At 42.9% G+C, this 18,530-nt stretch overlaps 8 protein-coding genes across 8 annotated transcripts; 6 read left to right on the top strand and 2 right to left on the bottom strand.

Moving 5' to 3' along the window:
* Positions 1 to 467: 467 nt before the first annotated feature.
* Positions 468 to 3,034, top strand: SS1G_13066 (hypothetical protein; the record flags this gene model as incomplete). Its single annotated transcript, XM_001585924.1, has 4 exons — positions 468 to 648; positions 716 to 1,033; positions 1,083 to 2,809; positions 3,005 to 3,034. The coding sequence occupies 4 exons, from the start codon at positions 468 to 470 to the stop codon at positions 3,032 to 3,034; spliced, it is 2,256 nt and encodes a 751-aa protein (XP_001585974.1).
* Positions 3,035 to 4,103: 1,069 nt separating this feature from the next.
* SS1G_13065 (hypothetical protein) lies at positions 4,104 to 4,927 on the bottom strand (the record flags this gene model as incomplete). The annotated part of the gene is made up of 2 exons (XM_001585923.1): positions 4,104 to 4,625; positions 4,832 to 4,927. The coding sequence occupies 2 exons, from the start codon at positions 4,925 to 4,927 to the stop codon at positions 4,104 to 4,106; spliced, it is 618 nt and encodes a 205-aa protein (XP_001585973.1).
* Positions 4,928 to 5,736: 809 nt separating this feature from the next.
* SS1G_13064 (predicted protein) lies at positions 5,737 to 6,127 on the top strand (the record flags this gene model as incomplete). The annotated part of the gene is made up of 2 exons (XM_001585922.1): positions 5,737 to 5,795; positions 6,031 to 6,127. 2 exons carry the CDS (start codon positions 5,737 to 5,739, stop codon positions 6,125 to 6,127), a joined length of 156 nt encoding a protein of 51 aa, XP_001585972.1.
* Positions 6,128 to 6,411: 284 nt separating this feature from the next.
* Positions 6,412 to 6,624, top strand: SS1G_13063 (predicted protein; the record flags this gene model as incomplete). Its single annotated transcript, XM_001585921.1, has 1 exon — positions 6,412 to 6,624. The coding sequence occupies one exon, from the start codon at positions 6,412 to 6,414 to the stop codon at positions 6,622 to 6,624; it is 213 nt and encodes a 70-aa protein (XP_001585971.1).
* Positions 6,625 to 7,146: 522 nt separating this feature from the next.
* Positions 7,147 to 8,466, bottom strand: SS1G_13062 (predicted protein; the record flags this gene model as incomplete). Its single annotated transcript, XM_001585920.1, has 4 exons — positions 7,147 to 7,345; positions 7,515 to 7,574; positions 8,189 to 8,229; positions 8,398 to 8,466. The coding sequence occupies 4 exons, from the start codon at positions 8,464 to 8,466 to the stop codon at positions 7,147 to 7,149; spliced, it is 369 nt and encodes a 122-aa protein (XP_001585970.1).
* A 2,067-nt stretch (positions 8,467 to 10,533) lies between these two features.
* SS1G_13061 (hypothetical protein) lies at positions 10,534 to 13,389 on the top strand (the record flags this gene model as incomplete). The annotated part of the gene is made up of 1 exon (XM_001585919.1): positions 10,534 to 13,389. The coding sequence occupies one exon, from the start codon at positions 10,534 to 10,536 to the stop codon at positions 13,387 to 13,389; it is 2,856 nt and encodes a 951-aa protein (XP_001585969.1).
* A 542-nt stretch (positions 13,390 to 13,931) lies between these two features.
* Positions 13,932 to 16,260, top strand: SS1G_13060 (hypothetical protein; the record flags this gene model as incomplete). Its single annotated transcript, XM_001585918.1, has 2 exons — positions 13,932 to 13,948; positions 14,211 to 16,260. 2 exons carry the CDS (start codon positions 13,932 to 13,934, stop codon positions 16,258 to 16,260), a joined length of 2,067 nt encoding a protein of 688 aa, XP_001585968.1.
* A 1,041-nt stretch (positions 16,261 to 17,301) lies between these two features.
* SS1G_13059 (GTP-binding protein SAS1) lies at positions 17,302 to 18,295 on the top strand (the record flags this gene model as incomplete). The annotated part of the gene is made up of 3 exons (XM_001585917.1): positions 17,302 to 17,331; positions 17,538 to 17,805; positions 17,982 to 18,295. The coding sequence occupies 3 exons, from the start codon at positions 17,302 to 17,304 to the stop codon at positions 18,293 to 18,295; spliced, it is 612 nt and encodes a 203-aa protein (XP_001585967.1).
* Positions 18,296 to 18,530: the final 235 nt, after the last annotated feature.

Raw genomic sequence — 18,530 nt, 5'->3', positions numbered from 1 at the left:
TCTAATGTTCTCTTCCATTTAGAAGGTAATCAATTCCTCCTATCAAAATATTAAGCTAATTTGTTGAAAGCTACCGACAGTCTTAAGGAGCCATCGTGAAAGTACTGACGAGAATTTTCGCGGAAAGGGAGCAGGCGTTCTGTGGTGGAGGTTGAATCCAATGTGGTTATCGATTTAATGATTTATTAGGATGTATTTCATGACTCTAGGAGATATTCGACGAAATTTGGCGCTATAGATAAAGTAATCGTCTCCACATGTGCATGTAATATAGTTGATATCTTTTTCATGTACTTCAGCCTCGTTACAAAAATCCAGCCTTGTGAAGCGGCAACATAAAGAAGAATAATTACAAGTCAAGTGCTCACCATTAGCTCATATAGTATTTTTTTAATTATTTCGGTCGCAAAAGCATACGAACAATGATCTAAACCACAATTTAAATCAACAAGTCCCTTTTCAGGAAGATGTCACCCTCAGCCATGGACATTGATGCGCCTGCATCGGAGCAACAGAACTTATTGCCTCCACCTATACTTTATCCTGCTAAGGATCTTCACTTCGACAAATATGTTGAGCCACAACCAGATGGGTATCAGAAGGCGAAGTCGAGGGGAGCTAATCAAGCTACGATAGTAATTGACAATGGTAATTATGCACCGCGCATTATGGTTGGGACAATACAACTCGCGGATACTAACATTTCTCGTCGCAGGCTCCTCGGTGACTCGAGCTGGCTGGTCTTTTGAGGATTCACCACGTCTCGATGTCCTACCACTTTTTTCGAAGTACAGGGACAGAAAGTTGGGCAAAACGTATTCGTTTGTTGGCGCCGATGTATACGCAGATACTACGGCTAAGGGCCACATGAGAAATGCCTTTGAAGCAGGAAGCGGAATTGTGAGCAATTGGGATGTTATGGAGCAGGTATTAGATTGTATCTTTCTCAAATTAGGGGTTGATTCAGAAGGGCGAGTGGATATGCCTATTGTCATGACAGAAGCTGTCGCAAACTTACCATATTCAAGGAAATGTATGAAACTTACCAGGAATTAACGGATTTTGCTAATGATATGGAATAGCTATGACGGAGATCATATTCGAATGCTATGGAGCACCATCTGTGGCCTACGGAATCGATTCTCTATTTTCTTACGACTACAATGCTGGCAAGACAGGTCTTGTTGTATCTTCTTCTCACAGTTCTACACATCTCATTCCGGTCTACAACTCGAAAGCTATACTTACCCAAGCAACAAGATTAAACTGGGGTGCATCACAAAGTGCTGAGTATCTCCTGAAGCTTATCAGGCTCAAATATCCTAGTTTTCCGGGGAAGCTAGCTGCTACTCAAATGGAATATATGGTACAAGATCATTGCTATTTATCACGGGATTATGATCAGGAAGTAAGCAAATATCTCGACTGGACAGGACTGGAAGATAGAGATCATGTAATTCAATACCCTTATACAGAGGTGATTGAGGTACAAAAAAGTGAAGAAGAGTTAGCAAAAATTGCAGAGAAGAGGAAAGAGAGTGGCCGAAGACTACAAGAACAAGCTGCCAAAATGCGATTAGAGAGATTGATTCGCAAGGAACAGGAATTGGACTACTATAGACATTTGCAAGGCAGATTAGTGGATCAAACGAAGAAGGAAATTAAAAGATTACTTGACGCCGAAGAGTTGAAAGACGAGGCTGCTCTGGAGAGAACTATCAAAGAACTCGACAAAAGTATCCGCAAAGCCAGGACTAAGGATGTTGGTGGGCCTGAAATCGAAGAAGAGGTCGAGGAACCTGACTACTCTATGCTTGAAATCCCGGACGACCAACTGGATGAAGCAGGTCTCAAACAAAAACGTCACCAACGTCTCATGAAATCTAACAACGAAGCCCGCGCCCGAGCTAAAGCGGAAAAGCAAGCAGAGAAAGCCCGCATCGCCGAAGAACAACGCATAGACGATGAGAAGCGAGAAAACGATCTCGAAGGCTGGCTCCAGGAGCGTCGGGAAGCTCGGGCGATCATGCTTCAAAAAATCAAAGACAGAGAGCGTCTCAAAGCGGATCTCGGAAATAGAAAGAGTCTCGCGAGTCAGATCCGCATGAAAAGCATCGCTAACCTCGCATCCGATAATCCGACCAAAAAACGCCGTCGCGGAGGCGATGATGATAATTTCGGTCAAAATGATGATGATTGGGGCGTGTATCGCACCATCCAAACCGGGGATGGCGGCAGTGATGAAGAAGAAGAAGAAGATCCAAGTGTCATGCTTAAAACCCTCGAAGCAGACCTCCTGAAGTACGATCCGGAATTCACGGATCAACACACACTAGATGCGCAAACTGATTGGACCAAATCCCTCATCCATGCTTTCCTCCGCGGGCCCCGTCCCTTCAATTCGGCTAGCACAGCAGAAGCCCACCAACTCCATCTAAACGTCGAGCGGATCCGCGTCCCAGAAGTAATCTTTCAGCCCAATATCGCCGGTTTAGATCAAGCGGGCATCATCGAGATCGCAGCCGATATACTCACGCAGCGGATCTCGGGATCAGGGATGAAACAAGAGGATTTCCTCAAAGATATCTTTTTGACGGGCGGGAATACACTCTGGCAAAATTTTGACGAGAGATTGAGAGAGGGATTAAGGGGACATTTAGAAGCGGGCACAGAAGTGAAGATTAGGAGGGCGAAAGATCCATTGCTGGATGCGTGGAGGGGGGCTGCGAAGTGGAGTTGTGGGGATCGGTGGAAGGAGGCCAAGATTACGAGGGAGGAGTATGCTGAAAAGGGTGGGGAGTATATTAAGGTATGTCTTGTTTTACGGTTTTTTCCTTTTTTCTGGTTTCCTTTCTTTTCTTTCTTTCCCTTTCTCCCCCTCCATTGGTTGCCGCTGGGTGAAAAAGACAAGAAAGTGGGCAAGGTGGAGAGTGTCTGAGCCTCGAGTGGAGAGCAGGAATATCTAATATGTAATAAGCAACCAAGTTCACTAATACATCTGCAGGAACACGATCTCGGAAATGCGTATTCGTGATAAATTCACGGAGTACCGTATGTACTGTATTGTAATCAGCGCGCCAAGATGAAAGCATATCATATTATATCATGGAGCTAGCTAGCCTACTTATGACATGACATGATATGTTATGGTATGGTATGATATGAGATAAGACGACAGAGACACTGAGGTTGGGAAATCCGGTTCGGCTAATTTAGGCGTTTGTTATTGTCAATGAAAATCTATAGGTTGATAGATATCAGTAGTCATCGAGTTGATCGGTCAGTTAGTCAGCCAGTCAGCCATTCTGGCTTCTTATGATGATAGGTAGGAGTCACGAGTTAATGGATAGATGGATGGATGGATATCTTCTTCATCTTTTTTTTACTTGTATGTGATGGTGATGGGAAGGAATATTATATTACAGGGAGAAGGGAGAAATAAAAAGCACAGAGTTCAATCATGGAAGAAATACAATAGGTATATGAACAAGACGTAATGACACTATGAATCGTTCAAAAATCGAGTTTTTGAATGAAATTTTTGAAATTTTTCCATTATTTGCCTTTCATCATCACATAAGACCAGCAAGTAAGTGGTGGCCTAGTTAATTGGACATATCCACATCTCATCCATCCATCTATCCATCCATTCATGCCGGACTTTCCATCCATTCGCCCATCGTATCCCATCCATCCATCCCATCACAAAAGCCGAAAAGTTAACTGATATTTGATTGCTCGGAACGACTCACTTTTGCTCCGCTTTTACGCACAACGTCCGAAGTTTCCGCAGCGTGCGTAATCCACCGTGGACGAAACACACTCCTTCATGTGGTAACCACATTGAATAAACACACGTGATAGAAGTGAAGAGGTAGATAAGGAAGAAAGAAGGATAAACGCCATGGCAGGGAAAAAGTGGCAAAAGCAAAGCCGGAATATTGATTGAATAAAACACCCGTGAAGTGTGAGGTACCACTTTTTATATAAGTAGGAACTCCACCCATGTGCCCTTTCGCAGTGAACCATCCCAAATAGCCTCCGTCTTTATCAACGCCAAAAAAAAGTAGAAGAAGAATAAGTTAGACCCTGTGTGTAAGATATTACATGGACATGGAAGTTGGTAGACCGTCATTGGTCAATTGTCCACCGCCCAGTTGTGACCGAATGAGATTTTCATCATTAGTGTCGTCATCCTTGAAACGCTTGTTTTCTTGGTGAGGAGGATATGATTGTTGCTGTTGCTGGCCTTGCTGCTCTTCACCAGGGTGCTTAAGACTGGCTGCTGCTAAAGTTCTGGCGGCAGCCGGTTGAAGTGCACCCATTGGCGCCATTGGGGCGATGGGTGGTTCATGTCGATGCATGTGCTCTAATGGCTCCATTTGCCTTTGTTGGGGTGGTTGGGGATGAGGGTGTGTTGATGTATGGCTTAAGTTAATGTTTGGTGGTGGTTGTGGAAATTCACCTTGCGATTCAATGAGTCGAGATTGTAGTCGGATGATGTACTCGCGCAGAGAGTAATTCTCGGCATGGATTGCCTTGTAGTTATCCTCCAATGCATGAAAATCACGAACTTGCTCTTCAAGCTTCTTGATATATCCTTCTTTACGCTGACGGAAAGCTCTCTGTGTGATAGATTATGTAAGCTTGGGTAATGCGCTGGAGGGTTTTTTTTTTGGATGACATGAGAATTGACAAAGCAAGAGAACCATAAATCTCAACCCGACGTAAACTTTTTTTTTTTTTTAAACGAGCGATACTTCGCATCATGACAACCTCACGAATAATGCGTCGACAAGAAAAAATCACGATATGAGTTGAAATTACGAACCTGGGCTGCGCGATTCTGAGCAGCGCGCTTCGATTGAGAAAGCTCGCGTTTTCCACCCTTTCTACCATCTGCATCATCTCCTCCGCTTTCCGACATCATTTGTCCACCGATGGCAGGATCTATATTGTGGTCGTGAGGTGAAGCGCTGCTCGAAGCTTGCACGTCGTGATTGTAGCCATGTGTCTGAGTATTATGGTGCTGGGACTGCGAGGTCAGGTTTAAGAGCTGAGCTCTTAAATCTGAAGGAAGAAGTAAGGCGCGTCAGCAAAAAGCAACATAAGCATGGTAGTGGTATTGAGTGGAAGAGAAATATAGATTGCGGCGCAAAATTATACGATAGTAATTTTGTTTACTCGACTCGTATAGCCGCATATACCTATAGTGGGATGGGGGACAAGAAACCGTTGTTGTGCTTGGTTATCAAAGAAAGGGAGGGGATATTATACCATTATCTGCACTCATTTCCTGCGCGACTGAGTCAGCTTAAGATGCAATAGCTTTTTGAAGGTTGTATTAGGTTTGCGAACACGCGAATGAGAAAGCTCGAGACTTTTTGGAAACTGAAAGTTGGAAGGAATTGAATGGAGGGGTATGACAAGTGAGGTAAGTCAAATTGTCATGCCCACCATCAGAGTTTATAGGTAAGGTAGTAGATGAGAAGGAATGACAATGGCTCAAAGTAAACATGATGAAAGGGAAAATACGAACTTGATTTTGCATCTGTGCTACAGGCGCGGGCGCAATTGATTGCATATTTGGAAAGTGATCAAAAGCGTACCTAGATAGGTAGTGGGTATTGCTTTGGAACTTTTTAGTAGCTGAGGGGTTGATGATTTTCGGACTTTTGCTGGGTTTTGATTTGCTTGACAAATAGATTTATCAGAAAGTTGACGTGACCTCGGATGATGACTGGGGTTAAGGGAATGTCAAGAATAAGTAATAATTGTAGTATGGATGTATGGATGTATGTATGTATGTATGTAATGTAATGTATGTAGGAAGTAGAAGTTGGTAAACCTTCGTAAATCGGTGCCACGGAAATGATGAAGTAAAGTTAAAAGGCTGGATGATTCTCCTTGTCGATTGTCTGATTTCACCGTTACCCGGGCTGGCTGGATGGAGGTTGGCTGCTTATACGGAGGATTCCCTCTTGAATTCCAAAATTAAAGGTGCGGAAAGCTAAGTGTACTGCTACCTAGTGGGAGGTATGCACTACTCAACCGCGAACTTCCGGGAAAAAAAGAAAAAAATAAACACGTGATTGTGGTTGTTTCCCTCTTTGGGTATGAGTTATAGGTATTTTTCGGTCATATATATATTTATATCGTCAGTCCGCAACGAAATTTAATACCGGTATCGATTTTAACTCTCTAGATGGGAGGATGAAAATGATGAGTAAGGAACTTAATAAGATGGTTACGTCCAAGGGAGTATTTATGGTTCATTTTTCTACCTCGAACTAATTTCTTTGCCTCATCGCATTGGAACGTAATCGAGTTAATCATTTAATCTGCTTACATATCTTTTACTAATTCGTACCTTCCTTTCTCCGACCTTTCCGGCTTTGTTGCGGGCCCATCATGGAAAGCGATTGTGACCAGGGTTTCATGAAGACATCAGACTCGGACTTAATTAGAGTTGACGCAATGATTCGTTTCTTTCATCGGGGATTTCATGCTAATAACCGATTAGTAATCATCTCTGTCATCAAGAACTCATACCGCGATACCACCCCAGAATTGATCGTTGTTACGAGATACGAGACTATTGTTAGGTACACCGTAGTAGATTGAATATATATTCGTTTTTTCTTTTCTTATGTCTGCACAATATTGACCACCAAGAATCACTTCACATTAATACATACCTACTCCATACACACAACTGTTGCAACACAATACAAGCGCCTTCACCAATCTCACTCGGTCTTTCGCTAGAATTTCTGAATCCGACACTCCGGAATTCCATGTACCATCTCCTTCCAACCAGGGTCCGTACAACAAATGCACTATATCACTGATAAGCTTGAGAATGTAGGACTCATGGGAATCGAATGAGGGCTTGCTTGAAGAGATTGCCGCGCTTCAGCCTTACAGCATGATGTTCAAGGTTACCATACATCAGTAGGTTTTTGTTATTTCGCTGTCGGAGCCGATTAATGAATGATAACTTCGCATTGGCTTTGTCATTTGAACTACCGGCATGTCTTCGAATTCTTGGCTTTCGAGAAGAAGTCCACCAAAGTTTGTCCCGTTCCCATTACCTGAGCTCTTACATTTTAGTAAGTAATTGTTCCGCCGGAGTCGGCGAGATATTCAAGCCGAATCATTGCACTTCTTTCCTTGTTGCTTCCATACCCCTTTTCTACCAATTAACCCAGCGGCGAATGGTGGAATTATGAAATCAAGAGTTTGATACATACCCTGGCACCAAATTGACAAGAATGCATGCTTGTTCTTAGACCCCGTAGTACTGCAACGCTGACTTTTCCTTGCACATGGTAAGATTAATACACTGCATTTTTCTTCATCAGCACTTGAATATATTGCACTCCTTTTGGTAGCGCAAAAGGTCAATTCTAATGTTGATAAACTGCGACTCATGCTCTTCAGGAAAGACAAAAATGGCAGACGGACGGGAAACCGGGGACAAAATGATTACCGATAACTGTTTTTTTACCTACCCCTCCACGCAATGCACTCTTGTAACAAAACTTGTCTGCTTCAAATGTGCCGCCCCAACCCTGGTGGACTTATTTAGAGTTCAATGATAAACGCCGTTTGCTGTATGGGAAACACAAAGTATACGATAAATCATCAGTTGCCCTCTCGCGGGCGGGGAAGTAAGCTGACTGCATTTCAAGGTTCATGTCACGTGTGAAGGCGTTGTCATTTGGTGCTACCGAAATTATGAAGAAAGATTGATTGGCATCGGTGAAATTGGAGTATGATAAGACATGCGAAGAGGTAGTAATTTCCAGCTGTTTGACGCACAAATGGATGGGGCACTAAACTTGTCACATTTGCCCGAAATGTTTTGAGTTTTCAGGTATACATCTTTAAGTTACACAAGATACGCCTTCTCCGACGTGATTGCATAGAATAATGGCATTTTGCGAATTCCCGATCGTAGATATACAGTTACTTGCATGCTTTTGAGGCCCTTGACTATTGAACTGTTACGCCGAACATTCGGTGTACACAATCTCCTAGTCATGGACAATTGCATGATTTTACTCTAGAGCGGGAAGTTTTCGGACTCTTTCGTATAGCGGAAGCGTCGACAGGCTTGATGCGACATTACATCCTCTTTTAAACAATTTCGTGTACAATATATATAGAATATCGATCTAGTAACCGATTTCCTGTTCTATGTCGTCCACAACTTAATCGAATAGCCTAATGTACATGCTAAAGTTAGCAAATATCACCTAACTACTGCATTCAATGCAAAGCATCATCCTTAAAGCTGGGATTAATAGATTCCAATGGTGTTTTCACTACCTTATCACGCAACACAATCACCAGGCCCCAAGTACCTTCGTACGTTACCCAATCAGCTCTTACGAGATGCGGTCTTCCAATCTCGATCTCGTCTCTTTCGACTGGTTGCATTCGCGTGGGATAAAGTACCATTGTGATGGAATCTCCTAGCGTTACCATGCGGAGGTTTTCAATGCTTTTCTGAGCTTCAAGATGTCATCTGCAAGCTAGAGGAGTGCAGATAATACCACACGCAGGAGCCAGTCCCACCTCAGCCTTATCAGTACTACGGTTTTGCTTCATGACAGCCTCGAGGATGAGCTCGTGCTCGGTCGCCGATATTTCTTCGGGTTTCCTAGATGCGAGGTGAGAGGTTATTGGGCTATAGGTCCATAATCTTTATAATAGCTTACAAATCCTATTACAAAGCTAAGTGGTCAATTGACCATATGTACTAAGATCATACGTAAGAAAGTGCAGAACTGTGGATTCTGACTTGTGAAAAATACAGTAAGTCAATATTGAAAGCAGATTTTGAGATGCTTCATATAGACAGATGAATACCAAGATCGTTGTGCGAGAAGGTCGGCAAATCAATGATGGGTATTTGTTGGTACACTGTAGCTGACTCATTACTTTTGTGTGAGCAACTAACCGGTATTCCTAATTCGTTATGGTTTCATGTCTATCCAAATACTAATAAGGGCAGTTAGATTATAGGCCAGTGAAATTTAACACTTGACTTAATATAGCATTTAGACACCCATCAAGCAGAAGCTCGATTTCAAAGCCCACGATTTTTTACAATTAAAGTGGGTACCTAGATTCAGATTACTTGTCCTGTATTATGTCATTGTCACCTCACTACAAATCAGAAGACGAGTTGATCTCTATATATGGAGCAAAGATTAATCACAACTACAAATACAAACTGCGAACTGCTTCTACTCCAGTAAGATCAATTTATGAGATGTGCAACAAAATATCTAGATGATGAGTCAAGTGACCTGAAGAATCCTATTGGTTGATGTTAGTCAAACTGTCGTTTTCTTTGGGTAGGTAGGTACATATCTAGCTAGCTAGCTAGGTACTGTGTTATGGTTTGGTTTCATCGTCTAGGTAGTATCGATATCAGACTGATTTTTAGATGTGCAACAAACAGGAGATGTTGAGATACCTGCTTGTCGAATGGAATGACTTGAGTTAGTTTATTGGTTGGGTTCTGTAGCTGGCTGGCTTGTTTTTGTAGCCCCGCTTTGGAGGGTTTCTTGCATATTTTCGTGATTTGAGGGTTTCATCTGATATCTGATGTTGAAATTCTTGGATCATATTTATCGGATAGTTGATGTGATATATGATTTTGTCTAAGCTTGTTCGATATTAGAATGGGATCATGTCAAATATCAGAGTTGCAATGGAAGATAGATTTATTCTACAGGTCAAGTGACAGGGGTTATGGTGTAGGATACAGTGTCTCCTATCTTCCTATCTGTTCCTGGAGTGAGATTTTTCCTGATATTTCAGGGCCTGAATCGACAACATGCTAGGGAAATGAACCGTTAGATGTATAATTCATTATTGGAACATACATTGAACCAAGGGTCTTAGAGGAAGTGAAGCTAAGCGCTAAGGTGATGACCTCCTTATGAGATCTACCAACGAAGACGTATGAAGGGGGAATTCATAGAGCGGCGTAGATCGCACTTAGGTATCACTGGAAATGGAGATTTGTTCGATGAGAATAGACACATCATAGGGCTTATCAGAGGAGCATGCTATGGAGGTAATGGAAGTTCATATTAGCAGAAAGTAAGAAAGTAAGTAATTTGGAGCTGGTGGAGCGACAGGTGTAAGTACTGTAACTATATGTATGATAATGAAGACATTAATTCTACATTGCTTCTCTTCTTCTGCGAGGAATACGTAGACAGGTAAATACTAGGTAAACTATCAAGTTTGATGATGCGCAAATAATGACATTCGTGATTTTATAAGAAATTAGGAATTCGACTTGACACATGTGCCAGCTCCTCACCGGGAGCAGTGGTCGCGGGGTCGATGACTAAGCATTCGCGATCGAAAAGTTCTGGGTTTGTAGATTGCTGGGACCAACACTTCAATCCAGATCGGACCATTCTGCGCAAAACTTAAGTGCACCGGGCACTTCACCCGCAACTTTTTTTTTTGAATGAGAGATGCAATGGCTTTGTTACCACTGAAATGCCATCCGCCTTGCCTGTGCCTTCTAAAGGTGCATTGCGAGCACTTCGCAACATCGCCCTTGGAACATCTTGCACAGTCGCATTCAGCACTGGTATGCTAACAGAGGACCGTCGACGACGAATACACGGTGCGAAATTAGTACACGACAATGCCAAGAAACTTAAATCCTCAAGGCATTACCACGAATCGAGTTCACATTTGGCAGAAACGTTTGAGGAGCAGGTTTTGAGGTATAAGGATGATGGATTTTGGCAGGCTGGCAGCACCGCCTCGAGCGATGCCCAAAGTTCCGAGGTGGTTCTGGTCAAGGATAAAACGGCTGGCGAGACTACAGAGCCGGTAACTTCAATACCACCTTCTATTCCGTTTAAACCGCCACGAATCGAAAGACTGCCCTCCCCGAAAAAACCAGATCATGCACAAAAGCCTGAATATATCGATGAAGATCGTCAGCTGCGCCTGGCAAATGACATACAGCAGATTCTTGGAGAAGAGAAGGACCCAACTGCCATAGGTTCTGCATTGCGCCGATTCTCAGAGGCATTCGAGGAAGGTTTGGATACAGGATCTAGTGGCATGCAAACATGTCTCTTAGAAGCAGCAATTGTACTATCTACGGCCTGTCGGACGAACTCTATGGTGGACAAAATGGAGAAAATTCTTGACATTGTTCTAAAATCTACTACGCTTTCTGAGTCTGACTTCAAGCGATTCGAGCCACATATCATCATTGAATCTCTATTAAAGAACCCGAATAGTGGGGCTGGCCTCGATATCTATCTTTCTAAGCTGCGAAAAGCTTCTGCTTTGTGCCTTATGGAGTTCAAGGAGAAGCCAGGGCCACTCTCAAACAAAATGAGACCCGTCCTAGTAGAAACTTGCAATTTGACCTGCCGTTTCGACATGTTTGATTTGACCAAGCAACTATTCTGGCGCATTGAGGCTACCCGTGGGAAAACACCTAATCACGCCATTGGATCTTTTATAATCGCCGAAATACAGACCAAACAATTCCGTAATGCTGTCTCTCAATTCTTGAGATATTTCATCAAGTCAACACCAAGCCAAGAAGAACTCTACCGTGTTACAGATGCTTTATTCGAGAGAGCGCTTGAACTGAAGCATTTTGCCAGAGCTGAACAGATCCTGATTGAGGCGACGAAATTGATCAAAAGCGACCAGTTCACAAGGTCGAACAACTGGTTTCAAAAACTACTCGGCACCGAATGGCGCAGGAAACGGAATATTCGTGAAACTCAAGAGAGGTTCGATCGCCTTAAGACAGCCATACCGACACTTTGTCGCCCACAAGCTGCATATGCCGTCATCATCCAGTTATGTGTAGAAGCAGGAGATTTTGGAGCAGCGGGCAAATACCACGAACAACTATTTCAAATAAGCGGTTCATGCGAAGATGATATTCTCATTCGTGGCCAAATCGCCCGTGGCAAGGCGATGTGTGAGGAGTGGGATGATGTGAAAGCCAATTTCGCTGAAATGGCAAAACTCAACCCCAGAAACAAAGTCTATGGCGATATCTTTCCACCAATTCTTAAATTGTATGCCAAATCACATTCCGTGGCCGAGACAGAGAAATTTCTTCGTTGTTTCCTTGAACAATACCAAGTACCTTTGACACCGTATGCTTCCAACATCATGATCGGCGAATATGCAAAAGCCAAAGAACTTAGTTCCATCCTTCGTTGGATAGAATATGCAACCTCTGTTTCTACATGTTTTGACGCTGATTCGTTCAATAACATCCTGAGCCAGCTTTATAAGACGTGGGATTTCAATTTCGAGCAAGTATATGAAGTACATCGTGCGATGTTGAAATCTTCTATGGACTATACAAATGATTTCACCTTAGCGCATCTGCGTCAACTTGCTCTTAAAGATTCGAAAGGCAACCGAGAAGTCGCTGCTAAGAAATTAAGGGTTATTCCGAGAGGGACTAGATCTATAATGGATGATAATTACCCTCGGCGGCAAATTTTTGAAGAGATGGGAAAGGGTAGTTTCGAAAAGGTCGTAGACATATATAAAGCTGCTAGTAGTCAGGAGGTTTATATCCATGGCTCGGTTCTAGCTGCCACAGTAAAAGCGTCGTTGCATTTGAACAACGGCGATTCCCACATGGCTATCGAGCTACTCAGAGAAGCTAAACGGAAAGGTTATGCTTTGGACGATGCCTTTATTACGCTTCTTACTCATCGACTGCCAAAGTTTATGGAGTCTGCTGGAAGCAGTCGTCTAATTATGTTCTTAACTTCTGCCAGAGAAGCGATTGCCAAGGCAGAAGACCATGGGCTTACTATCACAGAAAACGTGTTCAATGAGGTCACCAATATCCTTGTCAAGAACGCATTTTTTCGAGACGCAATAGTGTTCTGGACGGAAGCCTCCAGGACTCATAGCGCAACAGTTCGACCTAATGTTGTCAGCCTTACCATCCTTCTCAAGGCTTATATTGCCATCAAAGATCCCAGTGGCATCATTTGGATCACGAAGATGTTATCTATTCATCAAATCATACCGGATGGGCGAATGAGAAGCATTCTGAAAAACACGCGACAAATACTGCGGAAAAGGAAGTTAAATTCTAGACAGCATGAATTTCTTCAGGCTGTAGAAGAAGCTTTTGTAATATTTGCGATGATGCGAGAAAATGATTACAAGGAGAAAATTAACGCTAGAAGCAAAACTCTTGAAATCATGGAGAGAGCTATTGCTACACAGAAGCCACCCTCGGAACAAGAAATCAATAACTGGGATGACTTTGAGGAGGAAAGTTTAGACTTGAATGAACGAGATCAATCTGTTCAAGGACCAATAGACGGAGGTTCGTTTTGAGGACTCGGAAAGGAGTTTGTACATATATGTGTATAGAAATTATTGAGTATATAGAGTACATAGATTTTGAATAACAGAAGCAATTCTGCTCCTTTGTCATGGATACTCGTAAACAGATGGATGTATTGACCCCTCGCATCCCCCACGTAAATACAAGATAACAGCTCTTGGCGCTTAGGAAGATGATATAAACACGAGTTATAATCGTGTCTATCTATATTTCAAATATGATATACCAAAGGAGCTTTCAAATATCTCACTCATTAAACCATGTTTGCATTTCAACTTAGCTGACAACCTTCAGAATATTTATATTCACTACACTTGTTTCCTCACCCTTTTCAAGCTTCTCCATAATTAATTCTATTGACAGAACGATCACAAGGTTAAGCGAAAGAGCTCCCCGACCATCAATCAATCATCCTGGAACCTTGTTGCTCGCCTTGGTCGGACAATCACATCTGAACTTGAGATTCTGAGCGTCCAGATACACCACAAGAAAGCAAGCAAACAGATCGCATTTCGATGCTGGTGGTTACAGGATGTCAATTGTTGCAGAGTAAGTGGTTTATTGTTGTTTGGAGATGATTGAATATTTTTTTGGTTTCCTTTGGGGTTGACTTTGGTGTTTTTTTTTCTTCGCGCGGGGGTTTTGTGAGATGAGGGGTTGTTTTGGGGGTTGGGAATAACTTGGAGAAGAGTTAATGATTTAGTTATTTGTTGATTTGATTTTCCTAATACTCTTCTATTCAATTCTTCAATTCTATTTTTGCTCCTTGATTCAAGTCGCATACAAATCACTAACAATATCTGCCATATAGCCAAATTCGAAAAGTCGACGCCCAGCTCGACCGCGTCCAACTTGCGCCCTTTCCATACCCCGCAGATGAGAGTCTTGTTTCTGCGCAACATGCTAAAGTCGCTTCTTCGCCGCGGATAGCTGAGTTACAGGCTCTGGTTAAGGCATTGAGTACTACGTCGAGTTCTGCCGCGCTGCTTCCCGGTCCGAGGATTAGTAGATTGTTGGAGCAGGCTGATTTGAAGGGTGCTGTGTATAATGAAGAAAATGAAGATGAGGATGAAGATGACGATGACGAAGACGATGAAAGAGAATTTGGGGCTAGTAGAGCGGGTATAAATGCATATTTGAAAAAATATGAGAAGGAATTGGAGTGGTTGTTGGTTAGTAAGGCGACGGTGCAGACGTATGGCTTGATATTGAATACGTTGTTGGAACAAACAATTCCGCTTAGTGATGATATTTGGTATTGGGATGAAGTGCTGGGCTCGTATACATATTCGGGATTATACACTATACAGACTTCGCCGCAGAGATTGTGGGACTGGGGAAAGGATATTTATAGTGATTCGAGGGAGAGGTTGGTGCATTTGAAGGAAGCGCCTGGGAGTGCGGTTAGGAAGAGTGGTAGGGATGTGAGAGAAGGAGTTGCAGGTCAGTGGAGTGTTTTCTATGGGTTGGTGAGGGAGAGTATTAGGGAGAGAAGTGTGGTGGAGGTTCAAAAGAGAGTCATGAGTCCGGTTGCGATTGGAAGGGCAAAGGCGAGAATGAATCAGACGAGGTTAAAGAGATTCAGAGAGATGGGTGCTAGTGGATTGGGAGTTTTGATGGATGAAGCGTTGAGTTTTGATATCGATGAGGAGGGTGCGGCTTTAAAGGCCGAAGAGTCAGAAAACTCTGAGTGGAAAGATGTGGTAGAAAGAAGTGTAGCACTGATGGATAATGTACTTCGCAATGTTACGGCTCTCGAACAAGGAGTTTCGGATTTCGAGGATACTGTGTTTGCTAGTGTGGAGGACGATCCGGAGATCTCGAGTGCGGATATCTCACCGGAAACAAGAACAAGCAAATTGTCCAGAAGACTACAACATATTCTCTCTACGCATGTACCAAGGCATGTTACGAATTCACAAAGGCTTGCATCGGCTTATGGACGACCTTCAAGACTCGTTAGATACTGGTTACCGGCTAGCATGTTATTACTTTCCTCTTCGACTATACTACGGATCTTGGTACACAGAAAAGCAGAGATCGTTACCTGGATCAGAGAACTCGGATCTACCATTCAAGACTTTTGGATGAACTGGGTAGTCGAACCTACCAGGAAAGTCATTGGAACCATTCGTCATGATAAAGGTAGCGAGGTAGCCATCATGAGCAAAGAGAGTCTCAAAGGCGACATGGAAAGCCTTGAACGTATGGTGGTAGATTTCGCTCGCGACAATCCTGAAGCTGCAAATTATGGAGTTGGCGCTTTAACTGATTCTCAAATCTCTGAAATCAAAGCTAAAGTCAAAGCAGGTGATCTCACCCCCGTTCTTCGCGCTTATGAAAAGGATATGCAACGTCCATTTGTAGGAACGGTCAGAGGAGATTTGATTAGAACAGTTCTGATTCAGGTGCAAAAGACTAAAGTTGATGTGGAGGTTGCGCTTAATGGTATCGATTCGCTGCTTAAAAGTCAAGAACTTGTCTTTGGCTTTGTAGGTCTCACGCCTGGTGTTATGGTCTGTTTTGCTGCTTTCAGATATTTTGCAACTTTACTTGGCTCACGCAAGGGGCTTCGAAGAGGCGAAAGGGCTGGAAGAACAGCAAGAGTTTTGAGAAATATCGATCGTATCCTAACGATTGCTACACCTACGCAAAACAATCTACTCTCTTACAAAGATCACGGATTACTGTTGTGTGAGGTCCATGTTTTGAGAAAGAGAGCTCATAGCCTATTTCCTGGGGATGTGGAGAGGGAGTTTTTGGAAGATGTGGGAGATCTTTGTAACATCAATAGTGGTATACAGGTGCAACTCAAAGTTTTGGAGAGAATTAGGTGGAGTTATGGAAAATGGTTGAGATAGCTAGGGGAAGGGAAGGGAATGGAAGGAAAGGAAAAGAAAAGGAAAGGTAACAGATTCAGGGGTGTACAGTACCGCAAGAATATTTGCATAGCGAGTGACATTGATACGATACGATTAGATGATGGGATGGATAAAGGAATAATGAAATATGGTCGCAAGGCTTGGAGATTCCAAACTACTAGGTATCATCCTATTCGATTGACAGTGTGTGTTACTATTGTATACATGAAACCCTTTTAGAAGCTATATTTATAAAGATTTTGTTGGGATCAGCATACCCTGACACAGTGCTGTTGCTCCAATTGAGACTACATTCGATGCTGTAATCTTGATATACTATGTGCTTTCAATAAAGAGACAAATAATTGGTAATATCTATTTTATTTTTGAACCATAATGTGCTGGAAAACTTCCCCTGTACCTGTCAGATCTTGAACGTTAGCCAACATAACGCCACAACCAAAGTTGGTAGACGCCACATGCTCGTTAAAGGACGCGGATACACCTAATAGATATGATAACTTGCCTATCAGATTTTGAATTCACGACCTAGAACCGGACCTTCCATATCCCGCTGTCTATCAACAATCATCAGGAAAGAACCTTGCCATTACTTATTACATCAATCATACTCGTATTCTGTTGAGATTAATCAAGGTCTTTCATACGGTCAAGAGAGCAATCACAGCATTGGCAGAAGGGAGGTGCCGTATAGTGAATCTCACATCGTTCACATCGAACTTCTCGAAATCGACATCTTACTTGCAAACTTCCTCTCTTCAACATCAACCAAAACACCCTTACACACGATAAATAAAGTACCTGTCTACGACCCACAACACCCTGTACCCCACACACCCTTCCAGCGATCTTAAATACGGTGGACGAATTTACTTTGGTTGAGGTGCAGACCAGACCGAGAACTAAGGACACGGACGAAGTGATCAGATCTTGAGGATTTGACAACGCCGCACCAACAAGGCTATCCAAATATACGAAAGACGGTACTTGAGTCAACTGCTCGAGTGCGATTAATACAAGATGGCCGGGACGAGGAATTACGATTTTTTGGTATGTTCTGTTTTACTCTGGTCGGATTTGCTTGGGGTCGTTTGCTGCTGCTGCTGTTGTTGTTTACCCTTCAATCTAATCAATCTATCAATCTATCTATCTCTACCCTCTCCTCCCCCTATCCTATCCCAACTCCCAACCTCGCATGGAAATACATTTACAAATGCATATTATACAAATTCTAATGATATGATGTGCACGCACAGATTAAACTCCTCTTGATAGGCGATTCCGGTGTAGGAAAATCATGCTGTCTCTTGCGTTTCAGTGAGGATAGTTTCACACCTTCTTTCATCACTACTATTGGAATTGATTTCAAGATTCGTACGATTGAACTCGATGGGAAGAGGGTGAAGTTGCAGATTTGGGATACGGCGGGTCAGGAGAGGTTTAGGACTATCACGACGGCGTATTATAGGGGGGCTATGGGCATTTTGCTGGTTTATGATGTTACGGATGAGAGGTCTTTTACCAGTAGGTTACTCTTTTTATTTGTGTTTGGGGATGGGTTTGAGGAGAGGTGGAAGATTTTATGGGTTTGGGAAAGCAAAATGGACGGATGTGATGCTGTTGGAGCAATAAGGGAATTGAGGCGGAAGGCAGATTTGAGCATCAGTCTTCTTAGGGGTTAGGCTAACATCTCACAACAGATATCCGCACCTGGTTCAGCAACGTCGAACAACATGCGACTGAAGGCGTAAACAAGATCCTCATAGGCAACAAATGCGATTGGGAAGATAAACGAGTTGTATCAACCGAACGCGGTCAACAATTAGCCGATGAACTTGGAATTCCTTTCCTTGAGGTATCAGCCAAGAGTAACATAAATGTGGAAAAAGCATTCTATAGTTTGGCAGCGGATATCAAGAAGAGAATCGTGGATACGAGTAAGATAGATCAGGCAACGCAACAAGGTGTAGACGTAGGTGGTCAAGGTGGTGGAAATGGAGGTAAATGTTGTTAGAGGGATTTATATGATGTATGTTTGTGGGAGGATGATAGACGTCTTGATGTGATATGCTAGGAAAGTAAACGGAGGAGCAGCAAGAAAGAAGACTTTTATGATTCATAGATGAGAGGAAGGGAGACGGGAAACCGAGGGAGGGGAAAACGGTTGAGCATAGTGCAAAAAGTAAGACAAATGGTTTTGTTGTGACTGGTGTGTTGCATAACGTTACTATTACTTGCTTGCTCGCTTG

Source organism: Sclerotinia sclerotiorum, genomic scaffold, assembly GCF_000146945.2.
Source record: "Sclerotinia sclerotiorum 1980 UF-70 scaffold_23 genomic scaffold, whole genome shotgun sequence".
Taxonomy (NCBI): domain Eukaryota; kingdom Fungi; phylum Ascomycota; class Leotiomycetes; order Helotiales; family Sclerotiniaceae; genus Sclerotinia; species Sclerotinia sclerotiorum.
The sequence above is the reverse complement of the archived record's forward strand: the minus strand, read 5'-3'. Positions and strand labels throughout refer to the sequence as shown.